A 17,284-nucleotide genomic window follows, 5' to 3' on the forward strand; every position below is an offset into this window, starting at 1 on the left:
TTTTTTTTTTTTTTTTTTTTTTTTTTTTTTTTTTTTTTTTTTTTTTTTTTTAATTTTTGCTTCGGTGTGTCTTGGCTCTCTGCTCTTTACCCTTCCCCCGTCCCTTTCCCGTGAACCACGTTCCTTCAAACTAGGACCGACTGGGTTATTACGCGCGATTAAATTCATTAAAGAAATATGCCAGCGAACCTGCAACATCAAGCGGAAGGAAATCCGACCAACCGCACACATAAAGGCAGCGCAGCCAGTCCCCTCAACCAAGGGGACACCACCATCTGACAACTGACACTTGCTGCTCTATCTGGGTGCCGGCAGGCCTTCTTACGGCCCACCACCAATTTATGGCCCGCCTCTGTTTGCTGCTCTATCTTGGCCCCAGAACTAAGTCCGCTAATTGCGCCGCCTTAGCCGGAGTGTATCTAGCGACAAGTATCCACACTCCACTTGAGGCGGTACTCATAATTATGCCAAATTTGCGCCACTTCTTCGGACTGTTGCCTCTTATTGTTTGCATTATTAGCTGACAATTTTCGGGGGCAAAGCACAGCACAACCGCTCGGGTGATGCCTGCCGAGTGGCATAGCTGTGATTAGACAGGGTTTTGGGTCCCTGCAAATGGTGGGATTAGCAGGCGCTTTGTCTGTGGCCGGAGGAGACAGAAGCGCCAAATGCTTTGGGGACCGTCGGTCCTCGATAAGAGTCGTCCTAGTACCCAAAGAAGTTGATGTTTTTCTTGCATAATTGTGGCCTTAAGCCCTGCGATTGTTATTACAGGCCAAGTATTACTATGCAAATGCCTAGAGACCAAAATCAAATCGATTGAATAAACGTTTGGCTGCAAAAATTGTTTCAGATTATAAAATGTAAAACATAATTCAATCAAATTAAATTTCCACCAGAAGAGGCAAAACAATTATCTACCTACAGCAGGGATTGTACACCTAAATAAATAGGAAGCCATAAGGGGAACTAAAACAATTGCTGATATGCCTTAAGTGACCCAAAACAAATATATAATTAAGATGCACTGCTGACCTAAATAAATAGGCAATGGCCAGCTGAATGCATCTGTGTACACATATCAGAACGTTGTATTTATGGCAACAGCAAAAACCCCATTCCAGCTGACCCACAGGTTGGATATTAGTTCACACCTTGTGCATGATTGCACTTAGACATAATGAAACACCAAAGCTAAGCACTTTGAACCTTAAGACCTTAACCTGGTAATATACCAAATAAAAACAGTACGAAAGAAAACTACTCCGAAGCCCAATTTGTTCATGTACCGATTGCGGCGACATTTTCTTACTAGCACATTATATTTTCAGCCAAAGATTGCCAATGATATGATATTCAGGAAAGGAGCAGAGATTAAATCAGCATCTACATCTGCATATAGACTTTAAGCTATACTGCATTCTCTCTCTCTCCCTCTTTAAATTCAATTAAATCTTACCAGACTTAAGACTCCAAGCAATCATTGAATGTTTAATACAATTTATAGAGCCAATTTATTTTCTATTAAAAAGCAGAATAACTCAAATTTCGTCTGTGTAATGTCAGTTCGGTGTCCAGACCGGACCGCCGTTTTGTGATCCATTTAAAAATGAAGAAAATATTTTAGAATTTACCTGAAATCCCCTGTAAAAGCCTTTGTCAACATCGATGCTCTGGCGTGACCAAATTCTTTGTTATATTTTTTTGTGTGTGTTTTTTTTTTCGAATTTTTGCCCAATTGTTCAGCGTCGCCATGGTGGTGGCGTGCACAAAGCGCTGATTGCACCCCCATACAATAAAGCTTTGCAGCCGCCACACAGCGACCAAACGCTTTTTCCCTGCTGACATGTCCAGGCAGGGCACGAAAAAAAAAGAAGAGATATACACACATATATATTCAATAGTCCAGCATCGGCCGTAAAGTGTTTTCTGGCGTTTTTCTGTAATTCGTTGTAGTTTTTTCCAAGGCAGTTTTTATGGATTGGCGAAAAAAAATTGAAACTGCCTGCATAAAGGCGCTAGCATATTAAAGGCTTAAACCCACTCAGCGGCAGATGCCATATTGCAGAAATAAATATACAGAGATCGTCCCGGACAAGCCCGCATACCTCATGCGGAGATAAAATTCGTTTATGGAAATGCATTTCATTCAAGAGTCACTAATGGAATTTTTTCACTGCAAGTGCTCCGCGATTGAGTGGCGTTTAACCAAACTTTATTAAAGCTACGCATACGTGTATATGAAAATGGGGCTACTTAGCCCATCAACTGAATCAGGAGTCATAGCTTGCCTGTTGGCATGCAAACTTTCCGTTTGGGGCCTGTTTAGGACCGTAAAAAATATCAATCCTAGGCGGCCTTGTAGATAGTTTGGGCCCCCATGCTGTTGTAGTCTCCGTTCGATCTCATTCAGTTTTTAGTCTCGCTCCGACCAACTCCAAATTGTGAAAAAATTCTCTATAAAATTTTTTGAAAAAAATTCTGAAACACATTTTTTGATAAAAATTTTAATATATTCTTTTTTGAAATTTATTTTGGAACTTTTTAAGTCGACAAAATGTGTTCTCCGTGCGGACCGGGATGTGGACCCTGCGACCCATGCTGTGGGCCCTTCGAGTGCTCGCCCAAGTGCTACAACTCCGCGCAGCTGGAGGCCCTGCCGCAATGCGCGCCGCGCATTCCGCCACCCTTCCCCAAGTGCATCACCGTGCAGCAGCCACCTCGCATGATCTGCAAGAAGCGGGTCGTCTTCACAGAGAAGATAGTGCCGGAGCCGATGGTCGTTAACCGATGCAGGCAGATCACGATCCCGAAGGTGGTCGACGCCACGCGAGTCATCAAGGTGCCGAAGCTGATCTGGGTCTCGCAGATGGTGCGGGAGCCACGCGTCATCTACTACCCGTCGATGATACCGGACCCGTACGTCGTCTGCTACCCGAAGCGGGTCTGCGAGCCGAGGGAGGTGTGCCAGTCGATCCTCTGCCAGCCGAAGCCGCAGACAATCGACATCCCCCCTCCGAGGGAGTACTGCTGCTACCCGAACGGACCCATCAACTACAAGCCGAGCGCCGCCTGTCCGCCGTGCCCCATTGGACCCTGTGCCCCGGGCGGAGGATGCTGCCCCTTGCCGTGCTTCTCCACCAACCAGTATCCCATTGCCGAGGGACGCTGTGGGCCCTGTGGCCCCTGTGGTCCTGGATGTGGACCTGGATGCGGTCCTTGTGGTCCTCGCTGCGGACCCTGTGGGCCTGGAGCTTGTGGCCCGTGTGGTCCGGGTGGCTGCGGACCATGTGGACCACGTTGTGGTCCCTGTGGGCCGTGCGCTGTGCCCAATTGCGGACCCTGCGGTCTGACCATGCCTTCGGGTCCTTTCATCCCGGCACCCTGTGGCCCCTGCGGCACGGGTGGCTGTGGTCTGAACGGCCCCTGTGGACCATGTGGACCTTGTGGGCCGTGCTCGCCACCGTGTCCTTACGAATCGCCTGAGTGTGGACCCTGCTACCCGTGCGCCCCCACTCCGTGGAACACACATTGTGGACCGGTCGGACCATGTGGCCCTCAAGTGCCTTGTGGTCCTTGCGGTCCCTGCTAAGCAGCCGCCGCCAAAAAACCCTACGCTGGAGTACACGTTGTCGCGCTGGAGTGGCCTGTGGTCCTTGTTAATCGGCTCAAAATGGCTCTCAAACTGATGACTACAACGTTTGGGGAGTCCTGCTAAACAAAAAAAATTTTCCAAGTCTACAGTAAATTTGCATTGTCAAAACCAGCTGAAAACCCCATGGGCTGTAATTAAAAAAATACAATTTAAACGGATCGCTCACTGCCTACTTTATTGCATGCCCTCATATAGCCTGGTACTCGGGCGATATATCAAATCAGGGAACGACATTCTTATGGAACGATATATTGTACGATGCTTTATTTGCTGCTATTATTAATAGTGCTATGACATTAGACTTTGCCAATTTTTCTGCCTAGAGAGCGATAGCTTGAGAGACAGAATGCAAAATTATTGTTCGTAGCCGTCTCTAGACACGTCTAATGGCTTTGAGTCGAACAACTGGGGCAATACTTGAAACAAAATTATGTTCCCCAGCAGACACAGCCACCAAGCCAGCAAAATTGAATCCGCAAAGTAAAACAATGGATTAATTCTGCCACAGCTTAACCGAAGAGACAGCTTCACACATATACTTCTCTCGCTCTGTCTGCGGGCATTTCCCAAAAGACCATCTCTATTTTTCCAGCTTGTCAGTTAGCAAAGTCTGATCATTAGATTCTAATGTCCCCGGTTAATAGTAAAAAACGAGAAGGAACATGTGAGTCGCTTCTAAAGACGCGACTCTACTTATATCCGTACTATTTACATTTTTGAGCATATGATTTTATAGAATTTTAGAAATTTTGAAATACACTTGTAGTGATATCACATGAGTCTGGAAACAAAATTTGGTTCCTCTAGCTTTTATAGTCTCTGGGATCCAGGCGTCAAACAAGACGGACGGACGGACAGACGGACAGACAGACATGGCTCTATCGACTCGGCTATTGATGCTGATCAAGAATATATATACTTTACGGGGTCGGAAACGTTTCCTTCTCTGCGTTACACACATCCACTTTTACCACAAATCGAATATACCCGTTAACTCTTTTTTGAGTACGGGTATAATAAAAACCACCGAATGACTTTTGGCTAAAAACTTAAAACGTAAAAACGTAAAAAGTAAGTGAAAGCCGGAGCCTGTCTGATTTAAAATAACCTCCTGTTTTATTTGCTTCGGATTAAAGGCATGTTGAATGCAATTCTTTCCCGCAAGTTTAGATCTATAGAATATTGGCATCCGCCGGTGCAACAATAAGAGCCGACAATCCCCCAAAATACTTTCCTGCTTGCTGTCATAGAGAACTTGCATTTTTAACAGAATGCAACCATAGAGAATGTACATACAATTTTGCATATATTGCCTTATTGCATGGCCACCAAAATTTATGTCAATTTTGTACAGCAACAAATATTTTCTGATCTGAGCAGTAGGCTTCCTTCCATGTATGGAATTCATTTTATTCCGAATCAAGTAGGTAGGCACAATCATTCCAGTCCCGTGTTACTGCTCGAGCTACAGCCAGATCTCATTTCGATTTCAGTTTCGCTTCGACAAGGATCCAAATTTAACTAACAAATTTAGTAGCAAAATAATTTTACGAAATTATTAGTTTTTCTCGATTTTTTTTGGATATTGTTTGGAATTCTCGATTAACAAAATGTGTTCGCCGTGTGGACCGGGATGTGGACCCTGCGACCCCTGCTGTGGGCCCTTCGAGTGCTCGCCCAAGTGCTACAACTCAGCGCAGCTGGAGGCCCTGCCGCAATGCGCGCCGCGCATTCCGCCGCCCTTCCCCAAGTGCATCACCGTGCAGCAGCCACCTCGCATGATCTGCAAGAAGCGGGTCGTCTTCACCGAGAAGATAGTGCCGGAGCCGATGGTCGTTAACCGATGCAGGCAGATCACGATCCCGAAGGTGGTCGACGCCACGCGAGTCATCAAGGTGCCGAAGCTGATCTGGGTCTCGCAGATGGTGCGGGAGCCACGCGTCATCTACTACCCGTCGATGATACCGGACCCGTACGTCGTCTGCTACCCGAAGCGGGTCTGCGAGCCGAGGGAGGTGTGCCAGTCGATCCTCTGCCAGCCGAAGCCGCAGACAATCGACATCCCCCCTCCGAGGGAGTACTGCTGCTACCCGAACGGACCCATCAACTACAAGCCGAGCGCCGCCTGTCCGCCGTGCCCCATTGGACCCTGTGCCCCGGGCGGAGGATGCTGCCCCTTGCCGTGCTTCTCCACCAACCAGTATCCCATTGCCGAGGGACGCTGTGGGCCCTGTGGCCCCTGTGGTCCTGGATGCGGTCCTTGCGGGCCATGTGGGCCGTGCGGTCCTGGATGCGGCCCCTGCGGGCCATGCGGGCCATGTGGGCCTTGTGGACCTGGACCCTGTGGCTATGGTCCTTGCGGCCCTTGTTAACCTACAAAAAGGGCAGATCCTTGCGAATGTTCGAATCTTCTGTCGAATGTTTCGGACTGCACACTTTTCGAGTCCTCTATCGAAACGAAATTTACAATTGTCATTGTTTCGAGATGCATTTGATTAAATATAGTTGAAAATTCTTTTGACAATTTATTGCATCAGGTGAGGCAACTGTCAAGTGAACTCAAATTCGGCCCGTTGGAATCCAGGCCTCCAGTAGGCGGAGACTCCCTTTGTCTGCCGCAATGTCAACGCATATAATTTCCACATTAATTCCGATTATATGAAATTCATTAACTTGGTGGAAAAAAAACAAATACAAATTAGTAATGGGCGGGGGCGTGGGCGGGCACGTCTGGACACGTGGACAGCAGCAGCCAAAATGCACGAGTGCACGGCCCGTGCATCCTGTCAATCCTCGTATACTTATGCGCATCCGGTTTGAAATGCACGCAAACAATGCAGACACACAGATACAATACAAATGCCATGGCAGTTGCAGATACATTCCCAGCCGCATATCTGCATCTCTGCCGCTGTCTGTCTGTCTGTCTGTTTGTCTGCTCCCCGCTGGTTGCCATTCGACCGGAAGAAATTATTGTTATTCGAATTGATCTGCCAGCAGTCTCTGTCGCTGCACTGCTGTTGCACTGCTGCATTGCTGCCGTTGCACTGTCGCTGCTGCCATTGCGGTTGCGATTTGGCCTAGCGATAGGCTGCTGGCTGCTGCTGCCACCGAAGCGATATCTCAGTGGCCCGCCGGGTTACTGCCAGCTCTCTGATAACGTCAACGCAGCAACGGGTATCCAGCGCGTTTTTTTTTCTGCTGCCACAGTCTGCGTTATTTATTTGCGCTCACATATGCATAAATAACGTTGGCTGGGGGCCCACGCCCAACGCCCACCAGCTCTCAATCCCACCATCAGCCCCCCCTACTGCTGCTTGGACAATAAATTGCAAAAATATTATTTTATCAACAATAATTAATTAAATGCACTTAATTGCGTGCCGCAGTCGCAGTCGCTTTCCCAGTTGCAGTTTCTGTTTCTGTTTTCTGTTTGAATACCCTCTCAGAGGGTACTACAATTAATTGTTAATCTGCCCTCAGCACTAAAAGTTAACTGCTGGAACCTTTGCACAGGTAAAAAAGAGATCTGCGTAAAGATACAATCACTGCATTGAATCATTTTTTTAAGTTCCCAAAGGGTATCTGTAGCTACGGCGCCAAATTCAGTTCTTTCTTTCCTGTTATTTATTTGGTGTTGGTTCTGTGTTTTTTTTTTTGTTTGCTGCGTTGTCCCCTGCACGACCTTGTTTTTCTGCAGCTGCAGCTGCTGCTGCTGCTCTTCCTGATGATGGGTGGACCAGGACTGGGAACTGGGAGCTGGGTGAAACATGGTCATCTGCATCTGCATGCATATGCTTGAGCAGCGTTGTAAGTAGCCATGTAAGTGGACAAGTGGCCGTCGGGTAACAGTTGCCGTTGCCGTTGTTGCAACTCCTCTCCCAATTCCAATCCCTTCCCTTGCCGTTCCGTTTCGTGGCTGGCACTCTTCGCGATTTATGCGTATTTTTAAGTGGCATTAAGTGCGCGTTAACATCTTATGAAGCCAGCGCGGAGGCAGCCATAAATTATGTGCAGCAACAACAACACAACAGCTGGATGGCCATTAAACGCCCCGAAAAACAAATGCTAATTGACGAGAGTTCGGGCCAAGTGTTTTCGCCTTTAAAAATGTGCAGCAAGTCCGCGGCTAATTGGGACAACAGACAGCTGCCTGCAAGTGCAACTGTGATGCTGAGGCATCTGCAGATGGTGGTTTGGCATTACCATTGGTTTTGGCTGCCTTGTGGCTGGGTTGTTAATGAAGTTTGTAGCTGGGCAAACATGGTCATGCATCTGTGGCAAAGGAAATATTATGCATACGCCATGTTTGCCAGTTGTTGTTTTTGGGGGGGTAAAACTTTTCCACAAATCCTGTTCTGTTCTGTTCTTCCCCTGGACATTGTACGTTCTTTGAACACATTTAGTCTCAAAGTATATTTGTATCTGTATCTGTGCATCTGTGTATCTGTGTATCGTGTGTGTGTGTGTTTGTATGGTAATTTACAATCCCCAATGTATGGGAAAAATACGCATGCCCCCGCCCCACACGCCACTGTATGGGTAAATTGTTAAATTTATATACAAAAGAGAAACGCTGCAGCGCTGTAGCTGTAGCTGTGGCTGTGGCTGTGCTGCAACTGCCAAAGTAATTTGCGATAAGTGCATCAGATTCTTTGGGGAATATTCGACCACACAGAGTTGCCCCACAGCAGTCGGGCCCCAACCACCACCAACCACGACAATGATAATGCAACCACAACAACAACTAAAGTAAAGTGAAGTAAAGTAAAGTAAAAAGTGAATATTTATTTGGCTTTTCGGTAGGGCTTGGCTGCCCTCTGCGATCTGTGGGCTAAGATTAAAGCAGCTTCCGCTCCAGACCAAAATTGAGTTTAGCTACACTTTGATTAAAGGATATATGCCGACAGAACGTTTCCAGTTGAAATGTCAATGGCAATTACATGCGCCGAAAAAAGAGGTAAAAATAATGCTCCTGTGCTCAATTATGGATATACAGTGCGTGACATAACCGTATGACCAGAGGTGCATGAGCTTATATATCAATAAAAAGCTGCACATATCTATAATAATAAGTTTTTCCCAACTGGCAGACTCCCACGAAAGTATTTTAAAAATATTCTTTAAATTTTCCAATATATTAATATTTATTTATTTATTTGGCCTACACGCATGAAACGCACTGTAATGCATATGCCCCAAGCACATTGGCAATCAGGCGACGCTTGGCCGGAGTGAAGATGGAGAGCTGCTCAAAAATCCAGAATACATTTCATTTGTGGCTTGTCCAGCTCGCCACAGTCTCCGTCTCTCTCTCCGTGAGTGAGTGTGTGTGTTATGTCTTCCTCTATAAATAAGTCACAAGTGTATGCAAAATATATACATACATGTACAAAAAAAAGGCAATTTGTATTTCAACTTTTATGCGCGCCCTCCCCTTCCGCTTGGCTCTTTACCCCCGCCGCATTGCTGTAATAATAAATTGCATAAAAGTATGCAATGAAAATAAAAATGCCAGTGCGTAATTAATGAGTCAAGGTGGTGTCATATGGTGCTTACCCATACACACACACACACACAGCAAGGCAAGGGGGCCCGCCACGTGGAGAGGGACACACAGAGAGACATGCGACGACTTTGCTGTACATTGCGTGTTAAGTCGCGTATTTCATGGCGTTTATTTATTATGCACAAAGTGCCACCGAGTACGCCGCGAGCTGGAGGCATTCTCCACCAAAATTATTGACTCAATTTGTAAGCTTGCATACACAGATACACCACAGCACACCACAGCACAGCACACCACAGCACAGCAGCCATCCCACCAGCCATCCCGATACACACACATAGGCATCGCCCTTACTCCAGAGACACGTACGCGTGTAAGCCTCGCAGGCGCGTTAATTGCTTATGGGGCGCACATTATTCAGCTGTCATTCGGTGGCAAACGCGTTGGCGCTGGCACTGGCACTGGCGATGGTAACTCTGGCCAAAAGCAGAGAAGAAATGGCCAAAGTTGCGGCTTTGGCAAACAATTAGGCAGCTAATTTTCAGGCGGCTCTGGCAGGACGACAGACAGGCCAAAAGGCTGCAGCGCGACCTAATCCTGTCTACTGTCAGGGAGAGAGGAACAAAAGAGACAGAGACAGAGGCAGAGACAGAGACAGAGGCGTTGTCAGTCAGCCAATCCTCGAGAGCAGAAGCAGCAGCAGCAGCACCAGCAAAGAGATAGAATTTGGTATGAAATTTGGGCCAGCAGCTAAATCACTGCCAAATCCTTTTGACAAATACGCACACAAGGACACGCAGACACACGACTAAGCTGCTGACTGCTGCCTGCTGAGCTGAAAGGAAACGGAAACGGAAACACACACACACACACACACACACGCAGAGACACACACTTATATGGCAAGTTATTCAAAAGGCATTCCAGATCGAGATAAATGCACTCTGGGAGCTGAAGCTGAAGCTTGGAGTACGACGAGTACCAGAGAGATGGCAGGCGGCTGTCAACACCGAAAACTAAAAAGGTGACAAGGACAAAGCGGCCACGCAACGCATTTAGGAGCCCCTCCGCCATGCTCCCTCCCCGACCCTGGTTGAGGTGGTAGATGCCACAGCAGCAGCAGCACATGGCAGCTGTCATGCGTGTGCCATCGGAATGGCTCCGATTTCTGTTCTGCTGCTGCAACGCTGCGGATCTGCGGCTTATGGCTAAGTGGCGCAAGTTGCAGCGCTGCATAGCCGAAGCGCATCAATCAGGCAAAGGCATACCCAACGAAGCCGTCTCCTGTCAGCCGTAATTTACGCGCATTCACGCCACTGCTCCTCGTGCTACGGCAAATGGCAAACAAAAGACTTAGACACAAGAACGGAACACATGAAACATGGGACATGGCAGGTGGTTAAGGGTTGGGGTAAGGGTATGGCAGGAGATAGACAGACAGCCCGTCACAAATCGTTTTGATTTTTCGCGCACACGTGACTGATTCGCTACGGACTCCGGAACTCCGGAACTGCGTTGCATTAAAGGCGGAGACGCAAGTCTTCCGATGATTTGGCATATGGCAGAAATCTCTGCTGATGCTGCAAAAGAACCGACCTGCCACAGTAAATGAACGATGCAGCGGCATTGATGTGGTGTGGCGTGGCGTGGTTTGGGGGAGGTAGGAAAATCATCTTGAAAGTGTCGCCCGAATGCTTTCAGATTTTTAATTTAAGTTTTCTCTAACACTCTCATTATCATAGAAACACTTTAATTTCATTTAAACAGGATCCCCTGGCTGCATGCAAGCTAACATTATAAAATTATACATTATAATCCCATTCTTAGCACAAACTAATTTCAAACATTTTTGCCACATTCGTAATTAATTCAATGGGGGAGGCAAAGGTACAATGCAATAGTTTTATATGTGTGCTGCTCGTTTGTGGGGTATGACGTGCTTGGGCTAACAAAATCAATTCCTTCTGCAGGTGATCATTAGATTTGGTGGCAAGTCGCCAACGATTCGCCTCAACGTGTTTACTACATTGAATCGACGCTATTATGGCCCCGAATTGAATTATAATAACTGTTTCTGTGTTGTCAGCGTTGCTCAACATTGTAAGTGTGTTTGTGTGTGTGCGTCTGAGCATCAATAATGTGTGTATCTGTGGGCTCCAACAATGTGTATATATGTATAATGTATCGATGTGTGTTGCCTGTCTGTTGCCTGGCAAGTACGTGACAGACGCAGTTTGGCGCGATTAAATTACGTTTATGATTATATTTTGCTACAAACACAATGGCCAACACACACACACACACACACACGCACACTGTCATAAACATATACACACAATTCACGTGTAGAGCAGACAGGACACTGCCGCCGCCAGAGCATTGTATTGAAGTGAAAATGTTTAACAATTGTGGCAAGGAGAATGGCAACAATAAGTCATTGAAGCATGGCTGCTGCTGCTGCTGCTGCTGATGGATTTTCCCCATTCAACGTTAAACTAAACAACGACTTTTAATTGAATTTTAATTAAATCAGCCTGTGTGTGTACTGTGAGTATCTTCCCCACTCGATGCTCCACTCCATAATAACCCTCAGATTAACCGCACTTTATGCAAATGGTCTGGTCTGGTCTGGGTACTCAACCCCAACACTTCCTTACAATCTCAACACTTTTGTGCTTCAATGAACCACTTGAACTGCACCTCAAAGTGCTACTCGACACTCCACCCATCGCTGGCGGCTGCTGCAGAGGCAGCAGAACCTCTCGATGCCTTCTTCAGTAGTCGCTTTGGCGGCGCTGACATTAAATATCATTTCATCTGACGCTTATTGCTTATTGCGCTGGGGCAAAAACAGGCAAAACAGCGCAGCATCCTCTTACACATAATATGGAATTAATAACAATCATACGCCACGTTGCCCCGTCTGCCAACCCGTTGCCATTTGCCGCTGACAGGAGGAGCGCATTTGGGTCTATAAGTTCTGCTCGCCCAAGATTTCTAAAACTGTCAGAAATTGCAGTAAAATTACGCAGAGCAAAGGAGCTGGGCAAAAGTAAAATGGCAGGCGCTGTAGCGCAGCTGCCAGAATGCTTATTAAAATATAAATATGCTAAAACAAAAAGCGCGTGAGGAGGCCAAATGGACGGAAGGGCGAAGAATGCCACACAGCACAGCACAGCAAAACAGAAAGCAACACGGTGCAGACCTAGGGGCAGAATTGGGTGGAAATATGGGGCAGAGCATGGTCAGAAGAGTCCAAAACCAAGGCAGAACCCAAAAGAGAAGAGAAGCGCACAGAAGCACAGAAGCTGGAGCCAGAGCCAGAGCCAGTGCCAATGCCAGTGCCAGAGCTCTCCTTTCCACGTCCAAAGTTAAAAAACTAAAGTTTTATACTATAAAATAATTTCAACTACTTGAAATAAGCACGCGCCATTGAGGGGTGAGCAGATCTCAAGTACGAGTATATAGAATGGGGAGGGGGGTAATATTCGCACAAATATACATACATACATACATACTCGTATATATAGATATGTATGTACACAACAACAGCAAAAAGAGAACAAAGAGAACAAATACAAAAATTTACTAGAAAACACAACTAAAGTGGAAATTTCATGCGCGCAGTGGAAACTTTAGCACTTTTCCTACCAATCTCCCCAACCAATGGCCGTCTCCCTGGGGTAACTCTGACAACCGACCATTCCAAAGGGGGGAGGCCAAGGGGCCAGAAATTTCTTCTTGGCAAACAATGCACAGTTATTCTTTTGGGCGAATTTCGGACCAAGGTTATTTCGATATGTATTAAGGAGAGTGGAAGGGGGGTGGTGCTGGTGGTCCTTGGACCCCAGCAATGGAATCTGCGTTCAGAAATGGAAAAACAAAAATGAATGGCCAACTTTTAAGGCACGAAGCTTTAGATACCCTACTATAAGCTACCCACAAAGGAATACGAGCTACTGTTGCACAAATAATTTTTACAATAGTAATATACAGGTTAAAAATAAAACTAGACCCACCCGCAACTTAAGCCGCGCTCAAAATGATTCTTTTTACAGTCCTATTTCTTATTAATTATCCTCTGAAATTTCCCTTCAAATGATTGCAACTTTTAAGTCTCCTGAATGCTTTTTTAATACAAATATTTGAATCAATATTAATGTAATTAATTAAATAAATATTCGTGGCAAACATTTGATTAAAATCAGAGAGTATTCCCTGAATGGTATTCACGTTCCAAGCGCGTACGAGAGCTATGGCTTATGCATTTTTGATGCACTGCAAAGTGTGAGGTGCTCTTGGCGCTGGTATGTAATCATTCGATTTTCATTAGGAAATGCACACAAAGAATAGCAACTCCAACTGGGCCTGGGTCTGTTTCTGCTCCTGCTCCTGTTCCCCTGCCTTTGCCTCTAATTCAATCTGCATTTTCGAGGCGCAATTAGACAAACATTCCAAAGTGGTGCAGGCGGGGGAAGGCAATAGACAACAACTCCAACAATCAATCAATTAGCCAATTAGTCGGCAAACTCAACACGCTCATCAATTCCCATGCAAAACTAACTAATTTGCGCACACAGCTAATCAAATTTAATTAAGACATCCAGTAAATCCAGTATCGTGGCTGATCGAAGGCAAGGCAATTCAAGGCATTACGCATACGCCTCTGCCTACGCCTCTACGCTCTACGCCCTACGCCTTTCACTACCGCCCAGCCAACTATCTATACGTCCATCTGTTGTCTGTTTGATTTACCCGTGAAATATGGTCTCTGTACACGGCACCACACCACACCACAACATACCACACCAAAACCTCTCCGCAACGCTCAACGTTACATTTTCGGTTATCATTGCAAATGCGTGGGGCTTGGTTCGGTTCGGTTCGGTGCGGGCGCCTAAAAGCGTGCACCGCAAAAAGGCTTACCTTCAGACAATGCGTGCCACGCCCCGGCGCCTTCATCGAGCTGTGCTTTTGTTCAAAACTTTGAAATCCCATGCCGTACCGTACCGTGCCGTACCTGTGTCAGTTGCACAGGCATATGTGTGGCATTCCCTCGAATTCAAATCGGTCCTCCGGCCATTTTAGAGTTGGTTTTTTTTTTTTTGGTTTTTCCAACGAGTATTGCCAACTTGTTAGCTGTTTATTTGCGCATTAAAGAGCCCAACTACTGCCTGCCAGCGTCCTACCGAAAAAGCCAAGCAATTCCTGTATACTGTTTGCATTCCGACTTGGTTACCCCGGATCCGGATACGGGCCCGTGCGTTCAGATAATCAACTAAACACTTCATTATTTCGTCTGTGGTGGTGGGTGGGGCGGTGCTGGCGGTTCTGGTGCAAATTGTTTTACCAATGCGTTTCAACGGCCCAACAGCGAACGGGGAATGGTAAGCGGTGAGCGGGGAATGCGCATGAAAATCCGCTGGCTTGTTTCGCGCATTTTCTATGCACGCGTTTCCTATTTTTCCTGCTTTCGTTTTCGTTTTTTTTTTGTTGTTTTTAATTGAATGATAAAACATCGTTCCACGCCGCCTATTCTGATCCGCAGTAAGAGGCATTAATTTAGATTAGCGTACGGAAAAGTGCGGGCTCCCATGTGCCCCCAATTGGTTGCCCTCCCCTGTTGTGTGTGTGTGTGTGTGTGTAAATAAGTAGTTGTTGAAAGGTCCCGCCCCGCAATTTGAATGAGATTGCATACATTAGATAGAGAGGATAGCAAAGGTGCAGATAGAGGGAGAGAGAGAGAGAGAGAGTGGGATAAAATGGCCAAAGTTATATTGAATTTAAAACTGTAAGCTAAGAATGTGCAAAATAATGGAGTCAAGAGTTAAAAGGGGAAAGAAATTATTACATTCTCATTCCAGAATAGATATTAGGCAGAGAGAGTTATAATTTATTTAATTCCAGAAATATTCAATTTGCATAAATAGAACCCACGGGAAAGATCACAATCTTTCGCTGCTCATTCAACATCAAGGACTCGTAGTGATATCCACGGCTCATGTGGGCACTATAACGCCGGCACTCGAAGGTTCGCTTGATGGGCGCCAAGTCCACATCGAAACAGTTGATTTTGAATGTATCGACATTGATGACGGCCACCATATCGTACATGCTGGCGACTCGCTCATTCCAAATGCTGACCGAGGCAATGGGCAGCGATTCCTTGTGATAGACCAGTGTGGCCTCGAGCGGAGTGCGAAAGATGTGCATGGTTATGATGCCGGTGGGACCAACGCCCAGATAATGGTGCGGCACATCGCGTACGATCATGGGCGTGGCCTGGGCCGGCACATTGTCTGGATTCCCAGCCACGATCTTTGGTTTTAGCATGGCCAATTTACCAAGAGTGCGCAAATAGTTGGGGTGATTGGCTACCCGGGCATCCAATGGATGCAAAAGATCGCCTATGCGCTGGCAGAGCTCCTCCGCTATTTTCTCCTGCACCAACACTGTGGCCACCGCATCCAGGGCAAAGGGATTCTGCAGGGACTCAACCAAATGGTGGAGTGCACTATTGACATCGCCATCTTCGAATATAATCATCATGCACGGCGAATTCCAGGCATATTTCACTTCTTCCTGGGCTTCAGCTTCCGATTGAGCAGAAGCAGCCGCCGCCAGCTCAGATTTCTCTTCCGACTTGGCTTCAACATTCTCCTCGACACTCGCTTCCTGCTCTTCTGTGTGTTCCATATCTTCCTCTTTGTCCTTTAAAGTCGCTCCTGGTATGCCCTTGCCATCGTCCCAGACATCTGGCAATCGTATCTTATCATCTTTCTCGCAGGGTAAATTGTGCACCACCATATCGTAGGTGATGATTGGTTTGACGATTCGTGTCCGTTCAGCCATAATACAAACGTTAAAAATTTCAAAAATATAAATGGAATATTGTAACAGGTTAGCCTATAAAAACTATGACAGCAAAACTATGGAATACATTACGGAATTACGGAATTGAATGCTGGCAACCAACCAAATAGTTCCTGTTCCAATCACTCAACCCACAGCCAATAAAATTCAATCGAATTGCAGCAAAAACCACTCTGAAAATTATTTTGACAATGCATCGACCGCTAAGGTTAATGTACGCAGAATAATACCCCCCAAAAGCCCACTTCACTCCATTCTATTCTATTCTATTCTATTCTATTCGGGCAAGTGTTAAACAGACTGCGGCGTGCACATTTAATAGAATAAAAACATACCATAATATTTGTGGAAAATTTGTGCAAATTTTCAAATCACATACCGAAAGCGATAATAAACAATGGCCCGGCCGCATGACAGTGTCGAATATGCAGCGGCAGGTGTGTGCAGAGGGCACTGGTGTGGGCCAGTGGCACAAAAACATAAAGCAGAATAACAATAAGCAGCAAAAAATATGCGAAAGTTTTAAATGTGAATGCTGCAACATCTGTTTGGCACTACACACAAAAAACAAAGGGGCTTCCCATCCGTAATTAACAAAGCTTTAATTGAAAAACAGCAACAGATATAATGCTACAATTTCGGTACTAAGTATGGGAGTGAGTGTTTCAGAGCACCGAGCATAAGCGGCTCAACCGCCGATTTGTTCGCGTATGGCCTTCCGCTTGTATCGCTGCATTCGTCGCATCTGCGTGGCATCGAGGACAAACTCCTGGTAGTTATCGAAGATGGGAGGTCCCTCAACGGCTGGCTGTACGTCCGCGGACCTATAGCGATATCCGGCATGACGAGCTACTGTCATGGCCAAGCGGTTCTCCCGCTCACGACGCTGACGGGCCAACTGCCGAGCAGTGGGCGGCACCGATGTAGATTTAGATTTAGTTTTAGATTTCATTGTCTTTGGAAAGTCTGGAAATTTATGGAATATGTAACTAAAAATGGAACAGCCCGCAAAGCGCCTGCTAAGCCCACACGTCTGACAGTGGCCTAGTGTCATTTCCTCCAGCTGGTTTTCGTATTGTTCCTTGGGCAAATAAATATTAATGAAATGCATTTCATCAGCGATACCAAATTAGAAAATGTGGGCGGAGTTAACTCTTGACTTCACTTCATAAAATTTCAAATGCAATTACGTTTAACATTTGTCGGACTGTCTTTTGGTTTTTGTGTGCTCCGTGTCCGTGTCGTGT

At 46.2% G+C, this 17,284-nt stretch overlaps 3 protein-coding genes across 3 annotated transcripts; 2 read left to right on the forward strand and 1 right to left on the reverse strand.

Annotated features, from left to right (window-relative positions):
- Nucleotides 1–2,453: 2,453 nt before the first annotated feature.
- On the forward strand, nt 2,454–3,813 carry LOC111077731 (DBF4-type zinc finger-containing protein 2 homolog). The gene has a single exon (XM_022372111.2). It carries the CDS (start codon nt 2,558–2,560, stop codon nt 3,590–3,592), a length of 1,035 nt encoding a protein of 344 aa, XP_022227803.1. The 5' UTR covers nt 2,454–2,557; the 3' UTR covers nt 3,593–3,813.
- Nucleotides 3,814–5,124: 1,311 nt separating this feature from the next.
- LOC111077732 (DBF4-type zinc finger-containing protein 2 homolog) lies at nt 5,125–6,179 on the forward strand. The gene has a single exon (XM_022372112.2). The coding sequence runs from the start codon at nt 5,266–5,268 to the stop codon at nt 6,025–6,027; it is 762 nt and encodes a 253-aa protein (XP_022227804.1). The 5' UTR covers nt 5,125–5,265; the 3' UTR covers nt 6,028–6,179.
- Nucleotides 6,180–15,029: 8,850 nt separating this feature from the next.
- On the reverse strand, nt 15,030–16,099 carry LOC111077733. The gene has a single exon (XM_022372113.2). It carries the CDS (start codon nt 16,014–16,016, stop codon nt 15,078–15,080), a length of 939 nt encoding a protein of 312 aa, XP_022227805.1. The 5' UTR covers nt 16,017–16,099; the 3' UTR covers nt 15,030–15,077.
- Nucleotides 16,100–17,284: the final 1,185 nt, after the last annotated feature.

This window comes from Drosophila obscura, unplaced genomic scaffold, assembly GCF_018151105.1.
Source record: "Drosophila obscura isolate BZ-5 IFL unplaced genomic scaffold, ASM1815110v1 contig_150, whole genome shotgun sequence".
Lineage (NCBI taxonomy): Eukaryota > Metazoa > Arthropoda > Insecta > Diptera > Drosophilidae > Drosophila > Drosophila obscura.